Source organism: Calidris pugnax, unplaced genomic scaffold (genome assembly GCF_001431845.1).
Source record: "Calidris pugnax isolate Ruff unplaced genomic scaffold, ASM143184v1 scaffold56, whole genome shotgun sequence".
Lineage (NCBI taxonomy): Eukaryota > Metazoa > Chordata > Aves > Charadriiformes > Scolopacidae > Calidris > Calidris pugnax.
This window is the reverse complement of record NW_015090839.1, coordinates 7,746,597-7,769,369: the sequence shown is the minus strand read 5'-3', so window position 1 is coordinate 7,769,369 and position 22,773 is coordinate 7,746,597. Positions and strand designations below refer to the sequence as shown.

Sequence of the window (22,773 nt, the reverse complement as noted above, 5' to 3'; positions counted from 1 at the left end):
CGCCGCCCGACGCGCCGGGCCCTCGGAGCGCCCTGCCCGCAACCGACATGGCGGAGCGACCGCCTCCCATCGGCCTCACGTGACGGCCAGCCCGCTGAAAGCCGATTGGCTGCAGCCGCGGGCGCGGGCCTGGCGGCGCTTCCGGGCCAGCGGGAGGAGAGCGCGTTGCCCGCCGTGCGGCTGCCGCTGCGGTTAGCGCCTCCCTGCCGGCGCCTCCCAGCGCCGAGATGCCCATGGCCGCCGCGCACCGAGCGAGGTAGGCTCATCCCGGAGAGGGGAGGGCGGCGCCCGCGGCGGGAGCGCGGTTCGTTACGCTCTGGCGGGTAAGGAAGGTGGGGGCAGACAGAGAGGGTTTCCCAGCAGGCAGCGCGCTGTGAGGGCCCGGCCGCTGTGCATGCTGGGAGTTGTAGTCCATGGGGTCGCGGCCGGGCCGTGCTTGACTGAGGGACGTGAGGCTCCACCGGGGCCTCATGGACCGCAGCAGCTGCCAGCCCACCTGCTGGGCAACCTCCTGCTATTTGCGTTTATAACCTAACGTTTAAACGTGGGGTTTCGCTGTAATTACCGGATTTACGATCGGGGAGACTGGTTAAACGGAAGTTTGTCGGAGGCTGAAAGGCGTGAGGCAGCCAGCGTGGGAACCCTGTGCTGGGAGCGCCTGAGGGGCCGGGGTTGGGATTCCTCACCAGAAATCGTCGAGGTACCTGGAACTTTGTGTTTTGCCAGCATGCAAAAGTAAATCTGGCAGGAAAGCACAGAGCAGGCTGTGATGTTGAGGTGTTATTTTTATTTTTTTTATTTTTAGGAAACCTTCTGACTTGACTTGGATGAAGGCAGGAAGGAAAAAACCTGCACTTTTTGCCTGACCGCATCAGAGTTGCCTCTCTGCGTACAAGTTACTCAGTGCTCGTCTTTACAGCGTACAGTAACCATCAAACAGAAATGATAATCTGCAAACCTGCAAAGCGTCTTCCCTAGAAGGAAAGATACTTTCAATTTTGGATAAATGTTCTCACAGTCTAAGAGGTTGATTTTTGTGAAAAAAGATTATTCCATTTCTTGTTTTCATAAGAAGCAAAAAGAACTCATCGAACAAGCATTTTGAAACTGAAGCTTATAGAGCTTGACAGTCTTTGGGCTTTTATAATAAATATCCTCTTGCAAACTGTATTTTCCATTTTATAACTTTGTTCGATACAGTGAGATAATTTCTTCTTGTGATGGCACTCTTTTCTCAAACTAGTCAACAGGGTTTTCAGGCTTTGCTGTGGAAATGTCGTACGTTCTGGCCTGTTTCAAGATGCCACCAACTGTTTGCTGTATCTGTCAGCATCCCCGATAGGGAAAAGGTTAGCTATTTCAGTTTTGTGACATCTTCCAGCACTGCATTCCCAGTGGATCCCAAAGGAACTGATGCTTTTCCTACCAAGAAAAGGTCTGAAATTGATTATGAAGAAGAAAAAGGATGGGATGAGGAAACTAAAGAAACACCTGAAGGGAAACTCCACTTTTCTTCCTCTGTTGGAGCACCAAAGAAACGGTTAACAAGTCAAGCTGTGTCGAGACATAAGTTTATCAATGTACAGCCTCCAGAAAAACCTTTGCAGGCTGAGGAATGGAACAGACTGAGGGAAAGTTTTCAGTCACCTGAAATATTTGAAGAAGTGATGTTTAACAGTATGGTCAGGTGCAACAGCCCCATTGATGTGGCTAAGTCCTTGCTGACCCATGTGGCAAAGAGTAATGGTGACATTGCATATAATTTGTTGCTTAAATATCTGGCATTGTGTGTCCAGCAGGGGCAGACTTCAGAAATTCGTGATGTGTATGATATAATGAAAATCAGATTTAGAATTTTAGAAAGTGGGGCTTACAACCTTCTTATCAAGGGGCTAAGCAATTCAGATGAATGGAGAATGGCCTTGACTCTTTTGGAAGAAGTAAAAAAGATTATGATTCCCTCACGGATAAACTATGAATCCTGTATCAAAGCAGCCAGCCGTCACCAAGAAATGAACCTTGCCTTTGAACTCTACCACGAAATGCTGGCTAAGGATTTGGTCCCAACCTTGGATATCCTGCAGGCCTTTTTTGACTTCAGCAGGGGTATGAAAGGTGCTGAGTTACAAAAAGAGCTGTTTGGTATACTCTTATACTTGAGAGAGAACCAAATATACCCTCACAAAACATTTATGCGGAGTATAAAGCTATGGTTTGAAAGGTAAATAATGTTTCAATAGCAAGCTCCAGTTCATGAGGATGGGATTCAGATTATTCCACAGATCAAGTCTAATAAGATCCTTCAACATCTCATTTTGGTTGTTGCTTCTCAACAAGAGACACATTGTCATGAAAAGATATATTTTATTTTTGCTCCAAAATTAGTGTAAAAGGGTAAAATTCTTACTGATTTCACCTTTTCTGAAGGATGTTACCTGTTAAATATTATTCCTTGGTACAGAAGGTAGGAAATTGTGGTGGGTCATGGCAGTCCAAAATGTCCAACTTCACCTCTTTCTGAACTTGGTACATAAGGAATATTGACAGGTATGAGGGTTTTTCATATAATCTGTTGGACTGTAGAAGTAGTAAGTTGTTTGAAAAATAGTTTCTCTTTTTAAAGGAAAGATGCAGCAAACTTAGCATAGGTTAAGTGAAGATTAAGTGTTGACTTTGTAATTTCAATAGGAGGCTCTTTGTTTTAGCACAGTATTTATTTAGCAGGCTATGGAGCTTGTTTTCATGAGTAATTGTCAGACTGCAAATTACAATTAGTTACAGTGTGCATGCACAGTGTAGTTCACATGAGCCCACTGTATGTTTGTCATGGTGTTGTATGTGAGCCCATCTGTGGCTTCTTTTTTAACTGTTGGCTTTGGTTTACGTGAACTACACAATCATTTTACGAGTTAGTCTTCCTGGGTGGAAAAATGTGCCAGTGTGTAGTGTCAAACCAGTGCTGCAAGCTGAAGCTAGTCAAACTCCTGTTTTGTATCTTTAACGCTGTGTCTGACTGTTAGAACAATTGGTGACATTGTGGTAGGCTCATGTTTTAAGATTGATGTTGGGTGTTTCCCTAAAGGAAGTAGTGTTTCAAACAAGAAGAAACAGAGTCCATAATCGAGGGATGAAACAAGGTGATCAGTAATCCCAGCTGGCTTTTTAGCTGTGAACCTGTACAAAATGCTCGGGTTTACCTGTCTGTTCCAATTGCTAGTGTTGAACTTGTGTATGTTGGTGGCTGAAAATAAGTAAGCAGTTTACATGGAGTTCCCCAAAAGAAATGGGATCTGATAACTTCTATCACTTTTAGTCTTGCAAAACCAATGCAGAATGGGAGGTAACCTTTGCTGACAAAGGAAACTGATGGTACCTTAAGCAGAGAAGTGAGCTCTGTGAGTGTTACTGAATAGGTGCTAGTTCTAAAAAATGGTTTTTCTGAAGAGCAGACCAGCACTGACTTCTAGTAGTGAGTAGAGCAAGATCCAGTACAGACATCTGAGCGTGCAATGAAGCAGCACAGTATTTTCTGTTGCCTGTTTGTAAGAAAACTAAAGAGCCGCTATGTATCAGCGTGAGAATTGGGAAAGGAGAGCAGAAGCAGGATGCTTATTCCGAAGCCCATGGCATGTGTGATCGTGCAGCCTGTGATGAAAAAACCAGTGGCAAAGGGAGAGGTGTCTGCAGTTGCAGAGTTGGATCTCGTGGGCAAAAAAGAATATTTACACCAGCATGATGGTGGCTGTGGCAGTGGTGATGCTGATCATAAAGATGTTGAGTCAAAAAGTCTCGATGCAGTGTTTTGGTGTGAGCGTATCTTTCTTAATCTCTCAGGATGACATCTGCATAGAAATCTTTGTTCCTGCTGCTTTCCCATCTGTTTTCTGAGGTGCTTTATGAATGTGTAGGGTAGCAACTTAAAAATTGTCAGCGCAGCCTGACTTATATAAATTGAGGAAGCTGATGGTGTTAGTTTTCTGTATATTGTTAAATGCAGGTTCTTTATGTATTTTCAGGTATTGCTAAATTATATATGAATCTTTAGATGATTTCTTTGCAGGGTAGATGATTGATTGGTTGATTGATTGATTGGTCTTTTATTTCTAAACGTTGACCAAAATAGAATTATTCTTTATCTGTAATTCTGGTATTGTTAAATAAGAATCTAATGTTTTTGTTTATCTTTCTCTCTGTACATATTAGTATACCAGGAGGGAACTGGAGAGGACACCTGACCAACATTAAAGACAGGTAAATGCAACATTTTATTTAAAAGTGAGGTGTTGTCTTGATTATTCTGTCTTGACCTCTTCTTTCATAAATATAAAAAATACCTTTCCTTAGATAAGAAAATATTTTAATCCTTGAGAATGTGAACCTTTGTTGTGTTGTCCAGTTTCCAACTCGCGTGCATTAAACAAGACCTAGCATGCATATTTGGAAAAGAGTTATGCTAAGCAAGTCCAAGACAGAAAAACACAGAGAAAAATAAGAGCTGCCATTTTATTGGGTGGCTTATTTGTTTACTGTTTAGGAATTAAAGACTTACTTTTTGGTTGGCTTTATAATACCATTGTTTAACATGACATTTAACAGAGCAGCTTTGGAGTATAAATGGATTTCTTTTCTTCTTGAAAACTGGTACTATTCACACACTGCAGTTAATTTGTGCAGATGGAGGGGTTCTCCCTTCCCACCTGATTTTCAGTGAAGACAAAATGATTCTAAGTTAGGTTTTCACAGGGATAACTTGGGTATGTGTTTCTATTACAGCACAGTTTTCTTAATGTCTATAAATTCTTACTTTAAATGTTATTCTATTTGAAACCTAGTTCTGTGGTTTTGTAGCAATTTGGCAACTATAAATGTATTAATTGTAAGAATGTCTCCAATGGCTTATGGAGTTTTTAGTTATTTAAAAAAATACACTGTGTTGCATACTCTGAAGTAAAAGCACACGTAGAGTCTGCTGCTCTTGAAGCCCATGGAAGAAGAGAGTAACTCACTGTCCACAGAGCAGGGGTTGTTCACTGTGAGATGGATTATAATTATGTACAAGTGTGTATCTGTTACTATACTGTATTATGACAATTCACCAAATTCTGACAACTTTTTTCAACCTTTAGAGTTTTAAAATTCTAAAGTTGATTGTTTTGGTTAAGAGGTAGCTTGTTATCTTACAGCCTGTAAACTCTGTTACAACTTTGGGAGCTAAACTAACTTAAATCACCTCACATTTTACCATGGATTAAGAATCTGAACAAAATGGTGACAAGGTGCTCTAGGGTAGTTACGTTGTGACAGATGTATGAATACTTTTGAAATAAATAAGTTTGAGGTAGCCTACTTGGATCCCACTAAATCCCATAGAAATATTCTTCTGTAGATTTTGGATGCATCCCAGAAAGAGTACAACTGATTTTCTGATGATTGTACTGTGTTGGAGTTCTTGTAAAGACTTGTGCTCATACACAGACACTCAATAAGTTAGTAAAATTTAAGGTATGTCTTAATTTAAAATTTCTTATCTTTTTATTTTCTTGTTTCACCGTTATTCCAGTGGACAGTGCCCAGTTTGCAACCGTCAATTGGAGGACAGTGACCTCACCGAAGAGGAGTATAATAATCTCAGAGAAAGAATAATAAGGGACGTGATACATGGAACTGACACTTTTAGAAAGACAAGTCCACAGGTGAGTCTTGCATGCTGTCAGCTTCATTGGCTTGGAGGGTAATGTACGATTAATGTTTGGGTACTTTGAAAACACCACAGATCTTTTTTTCCTTTGCTTTAAACATTAACAGGCCTTTAGATATTGAAGTATTCTATGTATCTTTTTCAATTGTGTTGATAAAATGGGTCTAAGTCCTGGCCACAGTTGTATTTCTTGCTCATTTTCTGTGGAGATCAGTGGCTCAGCCATAGCGATATGAAAGGAAGCTGGGGCCCGCTAGATGGAGCCCACGCCACGTCTCGGGGTGGTTTTACTTTACCTTTGCAAGGATTGATGTCATTTTGCTGCAGCTGGCACCTCAGTTCTGCACTGGTGCTGAAAATACAGACAGCAGAGTTAGTTCTTCAGGCTTTCTGCAAACACCTTGTGCCTGTGTAACAGTTACAGAAACTTGAGACAGTTAGTGTTGGGGTGCTTGTAGTACATGCAGCCTGTTGTCCAGACGTCTAATTTCCACACAGATTTTCTCCTCAGTTTAGGACTTTTACCTGACCTGGCTGTGAATTGTACAGGGGAGTAAAATTATCCTTAAAAATACAGTAACAATTTTAAGTATTTAACGGGTACTGGTGTTCTATAATATTGCAATATAAACAAAAGGATGTGTTTTATTGCACACTGTGCAACTAACTCTCTCTGTTCTCTAAAAGCCTTTGTGAAAATTATGGTTGAGGTTGGTTTATTAATGAAAGCAACAATAAAAAAACATCTAATTCCTTAGTTAACTGTCTAGTCTGTGAAGTTTCATTTCTATTCCCTTGGTGACTACTGGCTTGAAAATTTCAAATTTGTCAAGTGCCCAGGGCTAGAGTAGCAGTTCCAGTTGAAGGTGGGACCATTTAGGAAGGGAGTTCTGGGTAACAGGACATTCACGCTCAAGCTGAGCAGTAGTGAAAATGATGTTCGCCTGGTTTGAGATCAAATGAATGCAATCTAATAAAACAAAGACTCTAATATACTACTTTAAGTTTTGATGTCAGTAGATTTTGTAAGTCTGTGTGATAGCTGAAATTCCATCATTTACTGCTCTGGGACCACCCACTTGCTAGTTCCAAGTTGACCTTGTTCAGTTGGAGATGAACTCAGTGTGTTGGCTGAACAGCTTAAAGTCGGCTCCCTCGGTGCGTTTTGAGCGTGGATGGGGTGGGTAGAGGCAAAATAGTGTCATGATGTGTCAGAAGTTTCCAGAAATAAATTTGGGACTTTTTAGTTGCCTTTGTGCTGTGAAAGCAGACGTTTGGTGATGAAAATATGCTGCCCATTTTAGGCATGCCAGACTGTGTGACTTCTCCTGCAGCCAGGGTTTTCCAGAGGGGAAACTAGGTCAAGAGGCTGAAAATAGGATGTAAGCAAGTATATCTGAGAGGGGGGGTTTCCATTTTCCAGTCAGTCACCTTTTTTGTAGTAGCTGCAATTCAAATAGAAAACATACTAACTTTCTATTCCTTCTTTTCTCCTAACTAGTTTCCTTTAGTTCATCTGTGTTTCTTGCAATGAAGTGATTATTCAGGGAAACAGTTCAAGTTTATTTGATTTTATTTCTCTCATTTAAGAATAAATGCGATCAGAGTAGAAAATTAGGAGCAAAGATTTGGTTTATTGAGGATCCCCCAAAAGTAGTCTGTTGTGCTGTGATTGAAAACAAAAAATCCTTTTTTGTAATTAGTTTTAGGAAAAAAAATCAAACAACTTAGGTTTGTCCGTGATAATGAGCGCTATTTACAAATATGTTGAAAAAGTGGCTTGCATGAACTATAACACTGCAATAAGGAAACACCCATTATCCATTAAAAATAGACATTGATCCAGATCTTGATGCACAACTACTGGTCTATTAGGATATTATATGGAGATCTAATGAGCTGCAACCTTGCAGGCTGCCATAGAAAGAAAACAGTTGTAACAAGACTGTCACCTTTTGTACCAATATCTATATGATGTTTTTAGTCAGATCCCTGTTTACTCTGGCTGCATGTAATTGGAATCTATGCCATTGAGCCTGCTATAATCCCTACACTGAGAGGCAAAATCAACTTTTGCTGTGATGACTTCCATGTCACAGCTGTTCCCAGGTGATTCTCTGAAATCAAATGCAAATGAGTAATTTCATTCCTTTGGTGGCTACTTCATGGCCCTGATAAGCCTGAAAGGACTGTTGTGCAGGGCGAAGAAAGCATATGGGAGATATGTATGTGCTGTCAAGGCGGCAGGAAGAGATGGGTTTGTGGGCATGTAAAGTTCCCACACTGGATCTGTGCTGAGTGTATGAAGGGGGTTTTCTTATTTTTCTAGAATATAAGAGACTGGAGGGAGCGGAGGAAGTGACCCATTCATCTCAGTGTTATTTTTGCAACTGAATGAGTTTGTGCTGCTTCCATAGAGACTTGAAAATAAAGCTCTGTGTCTTTGTTTTAGATTGATGCTTTTTCTTTTCTATAATGCTTTGCTTCTCCTTCCACATGTTCATGTTTCCCAACTCCATGATTTGTCCCAAAGCCCAGTGTGGCATTATGTCAGTCCTGTTCTGAATGGAGCAGTTTATTACTTTCAAAAGACCTGTATACTCCAAACTCTATGAAAACCGTGTTTGACACAGTCTGCCCTAACCATCTAGCAGAAATTTCACTCCCAGCTTCTCATTCTGATCTTCTCCTTCTTTTACCTGTTTTGTTGACTCTCAACTTGTGGTCAAAGTCAGATAAAAATTGCCTGCCCCTGAGCTGTTTCCAAGGTGAGCTACCCTTACCTGCCCTGAGATACGTGGGTGATTACGGCTGCCCAACATTGCACCTGGATGTCATGACCTTCTTTGCCTGACCTCAGGGAGAAAGACGAGGCTAATTAGTTCAGTTAGGCCTCCTGTGTCTCCTGAGAAGATCAGGGGCTGAAGAGGAGAAAACCCTTTTCCAGCAAACAGCTGATACCGCACGCCGTGTGTGCTGCAGCCCAGGCTATGTGTGCCATTTACCTCCTCTGTGCCTACTCCCGTGTGTGTTACCTCCTCCCTGTCACTGCTAGGGAGCAAACAACTTCAAGGGGAAGAATGAAGGAGGAGGCTGGGTGGAATTTCTCCCGTGGGTTCATGTGCCCCCTTCCCTCCCAGATATGTGCCACATTGCAGCAAAGGGGTCATATTCCCTGTAAAGTGTATGTCCTCTACAGTAGGAGAGTAAAAATTTGGCCTGTTGCTGAATGCTGCAAAGCACCTTGCCCTGGGATGGGGACTGTCTTGGGCAGGAAGGGTTCCTGTGATTTCTTCTCAGGTGGGAATGACTGAAAGTCCTCTTGCTGGTTCTGTGGCAGGGTCGGTCACTTTGCTAGGGTTTGGTTTAAAGTGACAGCACTTGGATTCAGAGCTGGCTTTGGCAAGAACTGTGCTGGCAGGGTGAAAACCCTGCTGGTGCCAACATGGGTTGAAAGCTTTCTTTTAGTGCTGGAGAGCAATACAGGGGTGGTGAGCTGCAGTCAGGGTTAGGATTAGGGCTAAGCCTAGGCTTCAAGATGGCAGAGATTTCTGAGCTTGCTTTTTTTTGGTTTTGAATAAAGACAGGTAATGGTTTATGGCGGGCATCGAGACAATTGCAGTAGTAGAGTGCTCAGAGTCTGACTGCACTACAGCCCAAGCTGCAGCCTTTATCCTGCTTACTTTCTGTCCTCCTGCCTCCATTTAATTCAGGGTGATGTTATGCTCTTGTGATGTGATCTACTAGAGGGGAGACAACTTCTAGGAGGAAGGAAGAGGAGCGGAAGAGGGTAGATTGAATGGGAAATGGACGGTGAGAGACAAAGACAGCTGGAATTTTTCTGGGCTTCTATTGCATCTTCTCTTACCCCAGAGGCTCCTGATAATGGAAGCAAACAGAAGCACAGATTGTCTTTTGGCAGGAGGATAAAAGACTTAGCTTCTTCCTTAGCAGTAAGAAATAGATCTAGTTGAAAACATTATACATTCAGCACATACTTCTTTCCCTCAATTACCTCAGTGTTAGAGAATCTTTCTTTGGAGTGGGTCAGATCTTCTGGGGTGGTCCATAGTCCTGCTTTTCTTGATTCATATAGCAAGGAATGAGTTGGAATTTTGTTCAGGTCACTTTGTCTCCTCTACCATGAGGTTATGCAGCGAAATTAGACCACCCCACAACACAAGAATGTTCCTTTCTTCCAATCCACTGTCTAAACCTATTTTGTTGTCCTCCACAGTCTTTTAAAACTATTCCTTTGTCACCTCTGTATTTGGAAATTCTCCTAACATGATGCATTCTTCATATTCCAGTTAGTGCAATCAACCAAGAATAGTCTGGTTCTAATCTTACTTTTTTTTTGAGCACCAGTTGCTTGGTTAAAATACAGTTGCTAACCTTGTTTCCATTGTACATCATCTGAAGATCCTGCTAAGCAAAATACAAAAATGTTTGCTGATGCAGTGATTTTTCTCAGTCCTGTATCTTCCTCACATTAGCTGGAACATATAAGAAGAAACTGAGAGAAATAGAAGAAATTGAAGAATTTCACCAAGATTTAAGAATGGCACACCTTGATAAAATATTTCTTTTTTCCTGTTTATTAGCTGATCACAGAGGCAGGCAGGACCATAAATATGAAGTCAGAACAGTACCTTTTAACTAAAGAATTAAACTAATCTGAATTATCTGAGTAGCTTTTTAAAAAGTATTTTAAAAGAGATTATTTTATCAGGAACCTCTTGGATACACGGTCCTTTGCTTGCAGCTCATGCATTCCACTAGGTAAGATGTTGAGACATGTTTACATAATGCAGACTGCATACACTGCCATCATTTCTTAAAGTGTTTGCTGTCTCTGAATATTGCTAAGTTCTGTGATAATACTTCTAAAGTAAAATTAGTGTGAGCACATGCTGATTTAAGACACATTGAAATGTTACCTCTTGCAAGGTAAGCGTTATTGAATGGTCCTTCACCATTTGGTCCTTTGGACCTTTACCAAAGGTCCTTCTCAGTTGAGGAGCTGATCTGTAGCTGTGCTCAGAGAGATTCTTCTGATGCTGGAGGCACCTATGTGGAACTGTGTAATATAGGGCTTCGTTATGATTTATGATAATTATAATTATCTTACCAAGTTATAATAATTTAATGTTATCTATCCAATGCATTATATCTTAGAATTTGATTAGATTTGTTTTAGAACATCAGCAATTTGAGCAGATGTTTTCATTACACTGTGATGATCATCTGAGTTGATACAATTTGTCCAGAAATCTGTGAAATATAAGTGCATTCTTCCTACTTTATGCATTGTTTCATCTTTCTGATGCTAAATTTAATTTGGATTGTTTTTGTCATTTGTTTGGCTGCTCCTGTGCCATCCCCTTTCCTAAATGTCTGTAAAATATTTCATATATATGGGAATTGGTACAGACCTTTAAAAGATGCTGCTAATTTTTTCGCATGACCCTTTGTTTTTTTCTTTTCTGCCTTTTTTTTAATGCTACAACTAGTTCAGTAGTTTAGTAGCTTGTTATGAAGTCTTGTGTCAGTTTTTTTTGAAAATCTAGTCAATGCCATCTGGTTCTGTCTTAACTACTTTTTCATTGACATGAGGAAAGAATTTTTAGAGACACTCTTGCAAAAGGTGTGCGCATTAAACTCTACCAGATCATATTATTCCAGAGGGTTTGCCCAATTTTTAGTGATCAGTTCAACCATATTACAGTGTACAGATGCTGGGTGCATAGGTTTATAATTCTCTGGATTGTTTCTAGAAATATTAAAATGGGGGTAGAACATGTGGTGCCGTTCAGTCCCCTGGAACAGTTGCTGTTTCTCTGGAGACTGCAGATATTCGTTAGCGTAGGCATTTGGTGGCAGCGTGATTTTTAACTTAGCATAACCAGCCTTACCACCCAGCCAGCTGTTCATTCCTGCCCCTGCAAGGGTGCCAGGACACAAGGGAGCACAGCCCCATGCCAAGCAGGGCACACACCTAGATGAAAAAAGGATGTTTTGCATCCTTGTGGGTGTTTTTTCAGCTAGACCAGTTCCTTGTTCACATTTGCTTCAAACATTTCTACCAGTGTAGCAGAAAAAGCTGCATGGAGGTGTGTCTGGCTGTCTGGTATTCATGTAGCACTTTTCCACGTGGATATTATGGACTGTCTGTAATTAAGTGCTGTTCTGTCTCACTGACTTGGGACTCTGTCTTTACATGACCTGCATGATGCATTGCTTTTGTATTATTCCCCTGTGTTGCTATAGCGCCTGCTACGTTGTATTTCAGCATGCATTCAAGGCAATCTTTTCCTGGTTTAGCAATTCTGTTAAGTGGTTTGCCCTAAGAAGAAAAGGTTCCAAAATAGTGTTTTTAATTTTGAAAGCACTGTGAATTCAAAATATCTCTGCCTTTGCAAGGTTTTGTTTGTTTGCTTTAAAAGAAAGCTTGGTATGGTCCATTCTTATATGCTTGTACTTAGGATGGCAGCCTTGCAAGGATAAGAACTTTTTTCTACGGCACAAACTGCTTGTTCCTCCCTCCATGTGAAGTGTCCTCAGGAAGGACGTTTCAGAATTGTGCTGCCTGGGTTGTTGAGGTCCAGGTTGTCCGTGGACCTTGTGGCTGACCCGTGGCCGCCTGATGCAGGCAGGAACAAGTCTCACAGCAGCACTGCCTGCTGCTGATGGAGGACTAGGAACAGGCAGCAGACAGCACATCTCAGCAGGTTCTCAGTGTGCCTGCAAGTACCTTCCTGCTTGTGACGCTATCCCTGAAGGCTACAGCCCCAGGAGTTTGTGACTCCTGGGTTATTTGTGAACTCTAGAAGCGTGTAACGGAAGACAAACACATTGTGCGCAATCCAGAGCACAGAGTGATACCATACACAAAACTGAGAAAAGCCTTCCTGCTTATAATGGTTTGAAGGGGATTTCCAAGCTTTGAAACTGTGGTGAAAATACTCAAACCCTTCAGGCATAGCAAGAAACAGATTTAAGAGTGCTCCAGCAAGGCGTTTTAAAAAAAAAAAATAATTGGCTGGATTTCAGTTTGACAGCTGAATCTTATTTCTCACACTCTAATGCTCATTCCTTTGTTTTTCTTCTGATACCAAGAAACATTGCTGGAAACAAAGCAACCCCCATCACTCTGTATTTTATGAAACTGTTAAAAAGTGAATGTTTTCACTTCTCTAAAAGCTGCTCTTATGGTGTTGAAAAACACTCAATTTGATAATAAGGGTAGAGTTACAGAATACTTAAGTACAGTACAATATTCTGTTAATTAGAATTTGCTCTTTCCTTGCACTTGAATATATTGTCACTTGATACAGAGAGGGGAGGCGCTGCTTTTTCTGTTCACAAAGCTTAAACTGTTGTGAATGCTTCTGGAAACAATATATGTTGAATACTGTAGTTTTGCACTTTTTGATTTGATTTTAGTGTCACTCCACGATTCCTGATGAGTAAGCATAAACTTTATTGCTTAGCAGAAGTGACAAGTAGCCTTTTCTGCCATGATTTTAATAGTTTTTTGTAGGTTCCCCCCCCCTTTTTTTTTAAAATTCCACGTGTTGGCATGAACATAATAGCCTTTCTTGTATTTAAAAGTCCTCTATGGATTTGCTCCTGTATCTCCTTTGTATGTTGTATTACTTTGGTTTTTGGCATTTAGATTACTTGACAATTTGGATTGTTGAAGAATTTGAGCAATAACCATGATTGTTATTTCTAGTTGCCAACATATTTCCTATTTAGACTTGAGGAGAAAAATGATCAAGTGATCTAACCTTTCTGTGATCCGAAACTCATCAATCCCTTAGATCTGTTGCAGACACAAAAATTATTTCAAAATACTCATTTGAATTGCTCTCATTGCTCTTGTCGAAGCACATGCATGTCTAGCCATGTTTTCTTTGTTTTGTCTTCAATGGTAATGTTTATTTCCATGTTATAATATTTAACATAGTAAATCAGTAAATACTAATAATGAATTCCTCCCCTCACTTTTGTTGTGCTTTTAAGGCTTGTAGTCTGTGTGTGCACTGATGTTGGAAGACAAACATACACTTCTGTTCATAGATGTTTTTACAGAACTTGAAATAATATTAATACTCTTACAGAGAAGACACATTTTCAGATTTATTACTACTGCTCTTTCAAATATTACTGGCTGTGTAAGCCAGACTTTTGAAGTCTGTGGTCACATTTTTTAAAAATATGTTTTTTTAAAATATTTTTTTAAATGAATAGTTTAAAATAGCAAAACCAATCTTTTTTTCTTTATTTATTTTTCAAACAATAATTCCTGCACTTCTGTTTTTTTAAACCAACCTCTACTGCTTTTTTAGCTGCAATACCCCAGGTTGAGAGATAAATCTCATAAAATGTTGTAGTTCCACACTCCAGTCAGTGACCATAGTCAGGGCTACCTGTGGGAAAAGGTGATCCCAGTGGTCTCACCTCCCACCAGTCCCCTTCCTGGTCCCATGTCCTTGGCTGTGGTTTCAGGCCAGGACAAACCTCCATGCTGTGACCTGAGCAGGGGAACGAGAGGCCCATTTCATCCACTTCAGTCTTTCTCCTTCTGCCAACAAATGTGTGTGCATATGTAGAGGAGGGGGGCAAGGCTAGGACTGAATGGCTGAGGGAAGTGGGAAAGCAGAAACACCTCTCTCTGTGGCGGCACCAGTGTGTACCCATATAAAGTGATGGTGAAATAGCAAATGAGTCATCCAGCTGGTGTGGAATACCAAAAAAATGCAACTCTTCTGTGCTTTTGTCGAGATATGAATGGACTTGAGCCACCTACACACTAGTGGTTAAACAAAAAATTATATGAAATGTCTTTAATTCTTCACAACAAAATAAATTCCATCATGGGTCTGTTATGGCTGGCTCTTATTCCAAATCGATGTTGTCAGCGTGGTGTCCATTTGCAAAGATAATTTTTCTAAGTAGAAGGTGCGGTGAATCATTTCTAACGGTTACGTAGTTGGCATTCCCCTATTTTCCCAGCTTGGCAATGGATGAAATCAGGTGGGTTTTTTAAAATTCCCTTTTTCTTTCGTACGTGGTATGAAACAGGATGTCAGTGGAGCCTCCCGTGAGCAGGGTGCCGCGCTGTGCCCGTTGTGGCTGCGGGGAGGCACGGGTGTCCCTGCGGTGCCGAGGATGTCCTGCCCTGAGGTAACAGCCTCCCTGTATTGCAACACTCTCTCTGCCTCCCGAGCATGGAGAGGGTTGTGTCACTAAGCAATGCTGAGTGTGTTTTTAAAGTTTTGTCCCTTCAGTTGCCAGTTCTACTGAAGTGAGTTTGAGAATGGCCCTTAACCCGGTCAGAGCAAGTTAGAAATAAGTGTAAGGTTTGCTTGGCTTGTTTTAGTGCTCTTACTGAGAGAGAGATGCTTCGCTACGTGTTGGTGTGTTGCAGGGGTTTATCAGAAGTGCCCGTATCGTGTCCAGCAAGAAGCTTCCGTGTAGATGTTCCTGTGGCATACACAGGGCTGTATGTAAATCACGTTGCATTCTCTGTTTGGAAGAGGAGGCCCCTGTGAATAGCTCACTTTTTGCCTCAACCAACCTTCACGTCATCCTTGTGCTGCATTGATGATGATTGTGTCTGGGTTCTCTTGATCAGCTGGACCCTGGCTGCAGCTCTGCCCTGCTACTTACTGCTTATAAAGAAGATCTTCGCTTTCTTGTTACAGTTGGCTAGTGAGGGAAATATCTTTAGAGAATCATGGGTGAATTATCTCTTTATTACTGTGTCTGTAAGTAAAATCCAGACAAATCCTAATCTTTGAAAAATCAGCATCCTTTGAATTGTATACTTTCTCTCTTACAGCGTAAGTCTGTGTACATTTGAATAACCTTTTGTACTGCATCTGGATGACGTAGCCTGCTACTTATTTCCAGGCTTCACCCTTTTTCTTCCCCATGTCTAGAGAGGATGGGAAATATGGAGACTCAAAAACTATCTCTCAGGGGAGCAGACCTGCATCTTCTCTGTGGTTCTTTATGTATTTTTTTTTCTGGAAAAGGAAAGGAGCACTCATGTGTTGCTGGGGAAATATGGATGGCGAGGAGAAAATGAACAGATCCTTGGGGATTTCAGTCTGTCTAAAGCTTTTCACTGGAGTCTTCTGTATTTGGTGACATAAATTAAACTGGGCCATTTGTCTTCTGCACTTACTGTGCTATTAACTCCTCATCTCCCTGTGTGGATAAGTGTCTCCTGTGGCAGCAAACCTTCTCTCCCTACTGCATTGCAGACAGTTTACTGGTAGTGTGGCAAAACAATTGAGCAGATATGAGAGTGTGGGAGAGACGTGCTGTCAGGCACCTTTTGAGAAAGGAGTGGGAGATGTGGCCAGGAAGAGATAGCTGGGAAAGGTGACACTGAAAAGGCTGCAGCTTCACCACAGCTCCAAAAGTAAAACCCAGAGAGCCAAGAGCTAGCTTCTGAGAGGTGCTGAGCCAATCCTGGAGCCTCTCAGCAGGACCCCTCCTGGCAACTTCTGCTCCATCTTTCCTGCTGGGAGAGGAAGCCAAGCAAAGAGTGGGCAGAGGGGAGCACTGACCCATTGGACAGCTGCTCCCCCAACTCATGGTGAAGTGTTCCCTTGACAAAATACTCTACTCTGCCCATCAGGGAAAACCCATCCCTTCAGGAACTGCTCTAAAACTATTGTCACTTGAAATAAAATAACACTTTAAAAATTCTCCATGAAGTGTTTGTTTTGTATTGAACAGAGCCCTTGAAGACAAGATTACGTGTCCATTGTAAGAATGTCTACTTGACTGTAACCATGTTAGTTCAAATAGCGTTGGCATTTGTTGGCATTAGGAAAATAACACTCTATTGGATTGTTTACTATGCATTTTCATCTGCTTCCACTTCCTTTTTCTCTTCCATTTTCAATCATCTTTCTCTCAAAACTCTCCAATTTTACCTTCATTTGGTCTGTGTGTGTTTTCCTTTTTTATATATCTTTCCCACATTTTAGACAGCCATCCAGTATTACAGTGATGGCTTCTCTGATTTTGAGCCACAGGGAAGTCCACTGGATGGCATAAGCCCAGAAGTCAGGAGTCCTTGTTGCTTGGTTTTGCATTTGTTTTTCGTTTTTGTGACTTCCTTTCTGTGTCTTGGTGTCCCTGTCATTGTCATAAACACTCTGACTAAATTTGAAGTTGGCGATCATTTGTTACTGCCTAATAGCAATGTATTTACCGGACAAATACATTCTTTCTTTCATTCCTTTCTCCAAGGAAGAACTGAATATGCTGTATAGGGTTTTGTTTGGGTGCTGAGAGGATGTTTTTTTCTTTAGGCTTATATATTGTTATATGGCAACATGGGAGAAGGCAAGATTAGAAAAATGCATCTTGAATTTTGAGCAGAAAGCATGGAATTTGCAATTGTTTTGAGTTTCTGTGAAAGTTCATTTATAGCCTTGGACTGTGAAACCTCTGTTACCTGATAAATAAGTCTTACCTGTTACTAGAAAGGTCATTTATGAAACCAGTTCACTGCCCACCAGGATGGATTAGGGTCAGAACAGGCAGAAGCAACAAGGAGAAATCTAATGCAAGACTCTGCTAAAAGCACTAAATCTTTCCTCAAAAATCAAAGGGGGTATTCCTGAAGATTTTATTATTACTTAGTATTCTGTCCTCCTCCTATGGGAGTTTCAAGCCTAAAGCGATTGTGGTTTTCCTTCTGTTGGAAAAACTGGATAGATGCTGCTGGTTTGCTCAATCACTGCATTTCTGACCTAGTAATAAAGTTCATTGTTTTGCTAGCTTTAAAGCTGTCTATTTCTCACAAATGGAGGGCTATGTTTATAAATTAGTGTTTATTTAAATATAGTTCTGTTATCCAAAGACTGGCATTCAGAGATTCCAGAATTCTTACAGGGAAACTAAATATAATGCTTATTTTACATTTGGAAATGTAAGATTTAGTGATAGTGTCATAGTCTGGTGTGTAAAGTTGCTTTGTCTTGCAGCTGTTGCGTTGCAATGACTATAGCATGTATCTTTATAAAAGTGTACAGTTTACATTATAATTTTGAAAACCTGGATGACTGTAAAGTTTTGGTTTTCAGTGGTAATCTAATTTTAAATTACACTGGAAGTATCCACTGTAGCATTTCTGGCTTTTACAGATATTTTTTTTGGTGGTTGTTTTAGCAAATATGTAAGTAAAGATGTGAAATGTAGCCAACGAAGGAAAAGTGGAAGATTTAGGCTTTGTTTCTCTTTGTTTCTTTTCTTAATAAAAACTGAATTAAATCTGTTTCTGTTAAACTCAACATATTCTTCCCCCCTGCTTGTTCATTTATTTATTTCAGGAATTTGAGGCCTTTCAAACATTTGTGGAAAATCGACTTCCGTTTGATATTGTTATTGATGGACTCAATGTTTCCCACATAAAACCCAGAAGGCTGCAGTGTGAAAATGTAAGTGCTGGTTAAATATTCATTAAGAGTTTTGTGTATGCTTAGGCTGATTGTAAAACAATTAGTGCCTCATTATTACTTTTCCTCTTGAGAAACTGATCAAACATTTTTGTAGCACATGTTATAATGAAGTTCAAAGCATTATTTAGACTTCACAAACAAAATCAGTGTGAAGATGGTTCTTCTTACATATTTGACTGTATTAGCTATAAAAAATCATACCTAAATTTCCCCACATATGCAATGCTCATAGTTACGTATTATCAATGTTATTGATAATAACATTATTAAGACATACATTGTGTGCGTGTGTATGTTTTCATAATTATGGGGATTTGGGGGAACCGAGTAAATCTACCATATAGAAAATTTAGTCTAATATAGTTATGCTGGTAAGAGTTGTTCTTAAAATAACCTCTTACTCAGTTCAAACCTCATCCTGTACAAGTTTAAACTTTATTTCACTTCCTATTGCCTTAAGCATTTGAGTCCTGCTCTTACAAGGTAAGCTCAAACTGGCTTCAATTCTTTCCACTTGGTGATTTTTAGAAGAATAATCCTGCTTTTTTTTACCGATACCTATTTTTGAGAATTCTTGGCACTCCCCTTTAGCATTTCACTAAGAAATGGCTTAAGGTTTGGGGTTTTTTTTTTTGTGTCAATCAAGTATTTACTTTAAATTAGGAATAATAAAGTAGCTGCTCACATGTATTCCAAAGCCAGAATTTAAATTTTCATGCTCTTGAAATTAAAACTAGGTTATAAATGAGCCTTATAATGAAGGAAGTAATTTACTTCTAGTAATTACAAAAAATAAGTTTCTGTTCTAAGAACTACTTTAAAACTTTTCTTAAGAAGCAGGATATGCTTTCATATATGTAGATAAAAGCAGCTGAGCTAGGGAGGTTAGGTAAACTTGCTGAAAGATGTTTGTTTGAGAGCTGCAATGAAGTTTCACGAGATACTGGCTCACAAAGAGGGTACTTTCCTTACTATGAGAATAGAAAAGGAAGTTTACAAGATCTTTGCATGGGATCAGAGAGGAAGTGTTGATTATCTGAGAAGAATCCCAGGCAGCATGTAGTGCCACAATGTATTAAGGCTTAGAGGGACAGATCTATGCTGCCAAAGGAGAAGAGAAGTGAACTTCCTTCCTCAGTGCATGCCTGTCCCAGTGGGGGAACTCTCAACAGGATCCTGAATGTTCTATGAAAGCTGGAAGTAATGACGAAAAGAGCCAGCCTGGTTTTGCAGTATACTGCTGGTATTTATATAGGATAATTTATATAGGATAATCTCTATGAGGTATTACATTTTTGAACAGCATAAACTGCCTTTGAGTTCCTCCTTAGCTTCTGCTGTCCTGGAAGTACTTTGGGATCCACAATGCCAGGGAGCTTCAGAAGGACCATATGGAGGCATCAGCTTTCCATTTAGGTTGTTCCATGTAGATACAAATCATATCTCTCTTGAATCCCGGGTATTTACAGGTTGGGAGGATTTTTAGGAAGATATGCATTTCCTTCTACACAACTAAACAGTAACTTGGGCTCACCCCATCTTACCTCCAGAGTAAGATTCTCTAAGCTAAAATTTACTTATTGTATGAGATTAGTTGCTGCTAATTATCACTTCATTTTGTCACATACAAAAAATGTTAATCACTGGAGCTTTCTCCAGCTAGTCTTTTGCTGCTCCTGTTACCTGGATCTTGTTTTTGAGAGTGCGTAGTCATTACATGAGATAGGATGGACATGCCCATTACTCCTGCCTTATTACCTGTAGATATTCACTGGCCCTTTTTTGGTATGGGAAGTGTCTATTTGCACTCTTAAGCAACAAAATAGCTCCTTCACTGCTCAAAAGTAATACTCTTCTTATGAACTACTCAGGCCTTTTTCCTGTATTGAACCTCTCTATTCATTGAGATGGTTTTAAATAATTTTTTTATGATAGATGTCTTTACACACTATTACAGGATTAACTTTTTTTCTTTCCAACTGCAAACATTGTTTAAATGCGAGATCAGGCTGGATGCCAGTGAATCCCGTTTTCTTTCTTGATGGCTCTGAATTCCCGTGTTGTGACATGTCAGGAGAGGACTGGTTTTGCTCTTATTTTGGATACTCTGACAAGAACCATGTATTCTTGTTTTCTTACTCTCTTTTTCAAGACTACTAAAAACTAGTAAAAAAAACCCCACCCAAACCCGCAAAGTAGAGCAATCCTTTCTTCTGTCTCCAAACTTTTCTTCCACGTGAGGGAAGGGAATGGCACAGGAATCTCTGTGCGTGTTGATTTCCTGGTTACTGGTGTTGCTGCCGAGCAGTCCCTGGTCTGTGAGTGCCAACCTCTCCGAGGGCTGTATTGAGGACTGACTCTGCCACAAAACATCCTCTTTTGGAGGCCTCTCTCCTCGTGGCAGAGACCACCAAATGGAAAACACTGAGTGTCAGGTCTGGGGCATTCCCTCTGCCTGGTTAAACTCTTGAGGGAAGCACAGTGCAGAACTGAGAGGATGGAGAGGAGCAATGGTGGCAGAGCACAAAGGATGGAAAAAAGCTAAGGGTGAAGGCGGCTGAGGTGGAGCTGGCTGGCTAGGACAGCATGAGTGGCCCATCTTGAAGAAGAGGGACATGCTGTGACTCCTTAGTGACCTCTGCTGTTTGACTTGAGAGAGAAAAATAAAGGAGCACTACTTCCAAGGACCTGTGTTAAAAGCTGCCCAACCCATGTTTACTTGTCAAAAAGCTAAATTATTTTAAGTCTCCAGACGTGAGTCAGTCTATACTCTTGTCAAGGATTCGTCACTGCAGCTGTTAGACCAAGCCAGGACATTGCTTTATAAATTTTTCTGGTCAGGTGTATGGTAGAATGCAGGGATGGTTGAAAGAGAAATGAGCTTGTTGTTCTCCATTTATAACTCACTATAAGTGTTACTATGTGCAAATTGTTAGGTTTTTTGGACCATGTTCCTTATGTGCTTTAGAGAGAATAGCAAAATAAGGGGCATTGTTAAACACAGGAGAAGGCCGAAGATTTATGTGACAATAATATGGTAATTTAAATGCATTCTAGTCTTTACTTAAATTTAACAAAAAATACTGTTCCACTTTTTGATTTTGCTTTAAGAACTGTAACTGTTTTGCTAATGTTCAACTCTAAGTAGTTCTTAGTCATATGGTTAAAATAAGAAAACGTTGATAAAATATTCTTGTCTTTTTCAAACATCTTAACACTTGTAATTTCATTTAGGCTTTTCGTAGGCATCTTGGGAAAGGGTTGGGTTCTGTGCACAAGGCACAAGTACCTTAAGACATGAGAAGGGAAGCAAAAAAAGCAAAAGTTGAATGATTTTTACTCATTTACTCCCTGAAGTGTTCTGACATTCTGGAAAACTAGATATGTGACTTCCAGTAGCCCCAGGCAGCTCCAGTCCTCACAGCCAGCACTTACTTAGCAGATCATCATGAATATTATTGACTTGGCAGATTTACAGGAATATTCTGTGGTAATTTCTCTAGTATATGACACACTCGGTTTGCAATTACAATCCCCCTTTTTCCAGGTTGATTTTATACTTGGTCTGTTTCCTGGTAAAAATCACTACGTGGCTGCATCAATTACTGACAGTAAGAGGAGGTGGTGTAAGGGTGGGAAGAAAGATTTTTGAGGGCTAGGGAATGGTGCATCTGTTTTGGAGTCACTGCACACACGGTGACTGTAAAACTACAGCACTGGACATCAGCCAGCACCTCTTTCCAACCCTTTGCTTCCTTACTGCAGCATTTTAAATTAGACATGAAAGTTGGCCCGTAATTAAAAGATATTATGGAAGGGAAATTATTTTTGCTATATAATCCAGACAATAGAAACAAACTCCCATAAAGTCAAAAATCATTCAGTCTTGTCTTTTCCAGTGTTTTGTGCATTATGCTGGTGTTGAAGGCTGTACTTGATGTGTATTCGCCTTGATGAGTCAGTCACTGTTTGTACTGCAGATATGGTAGTTTATAAACTGAGATATCCTTGCAGTTTAACCAAGCAAAGTTGGTTCAGGCTGTATCATGACGTTGGGTTAATGTTTTCCTCCACATCTCTCTACTTACATAAATCCTTAGCCAACCCGATGACATTTGGTATTCCCTGTCCTCTGCTGCTGTAAGTGTCCCCACCTTTCACCTTGTAAAGGTCAAGAGAGGGAATTTCCACACACTAGTTGTCCAGTTTTCTTATTAACACAAACTGTTACGTGATTTTTAACTGCATTTTTCCTGTTTATCACAATTTTCTGTAGAAGTATTCTTTGGAAGTGAGGGGGAATCCAAGCGCAAGCAGGATTCTGGGCTCTGGAGCATCTTGCTTTGCTGGTGGGAGGGGAGTGAAGGAACTAGGATGAGCTGTGCTCCAGCCACCCATGGACTGTAAAGGCCTGGAGGGGGGGAGGATGTGGCAAGGGTGGGGAGCAGGAGCACAATCAGCAAATGCAATTTAAAGAGTATTTCGCTATTTTTAATTTACGTCAGGATGGGTATATTGTAAATGAGGTATGCAGCCAGCTCCTTTTTCAGCTGTGCCCATCTGGTGTTAGACGTAACTGAATAT

The 22,773-nt window shown here is 40.5% G+C and overlaps 1 protein-coding gene across 3 annotated transcripts in view; it reads left to right on the top strand.

Annotated features, from left to right (window-relative positions):
- The first annotated feature begins 123 nt into the window (after positions 1 to 123).
- The window catches only part of KIAA0391 (KIAA0391 ortholog), a 47,026-nt gene continuing 24,376 nt past the window's right edge, over positions 124 to 22,773 (top strand). The window contains exons 1-5 of one of the 3 annotated variants that reach the window (XM_014942043.1): positions 124 to 256; positions 806 to 2,221; positions 4,204 to 4,251; positions 5,561 to 5,693; positions 18,061 to 18,168. In XM_014942043.1, coding sequence (XP_014797529.1) covers positions 1,221 to 2,221; positions 4,204 to 4,251; positions 5,561 to 5,693; positions 18,061 to 18,168 — 1,290 coding nt within the window. In that variant the 5' untranslated portion in view covers positions 124 to 256; positions 806 to 1,220. The other 2 variants (XM_014942044.1, XM_014942042.1) reach the window with 2 other exon arrangements.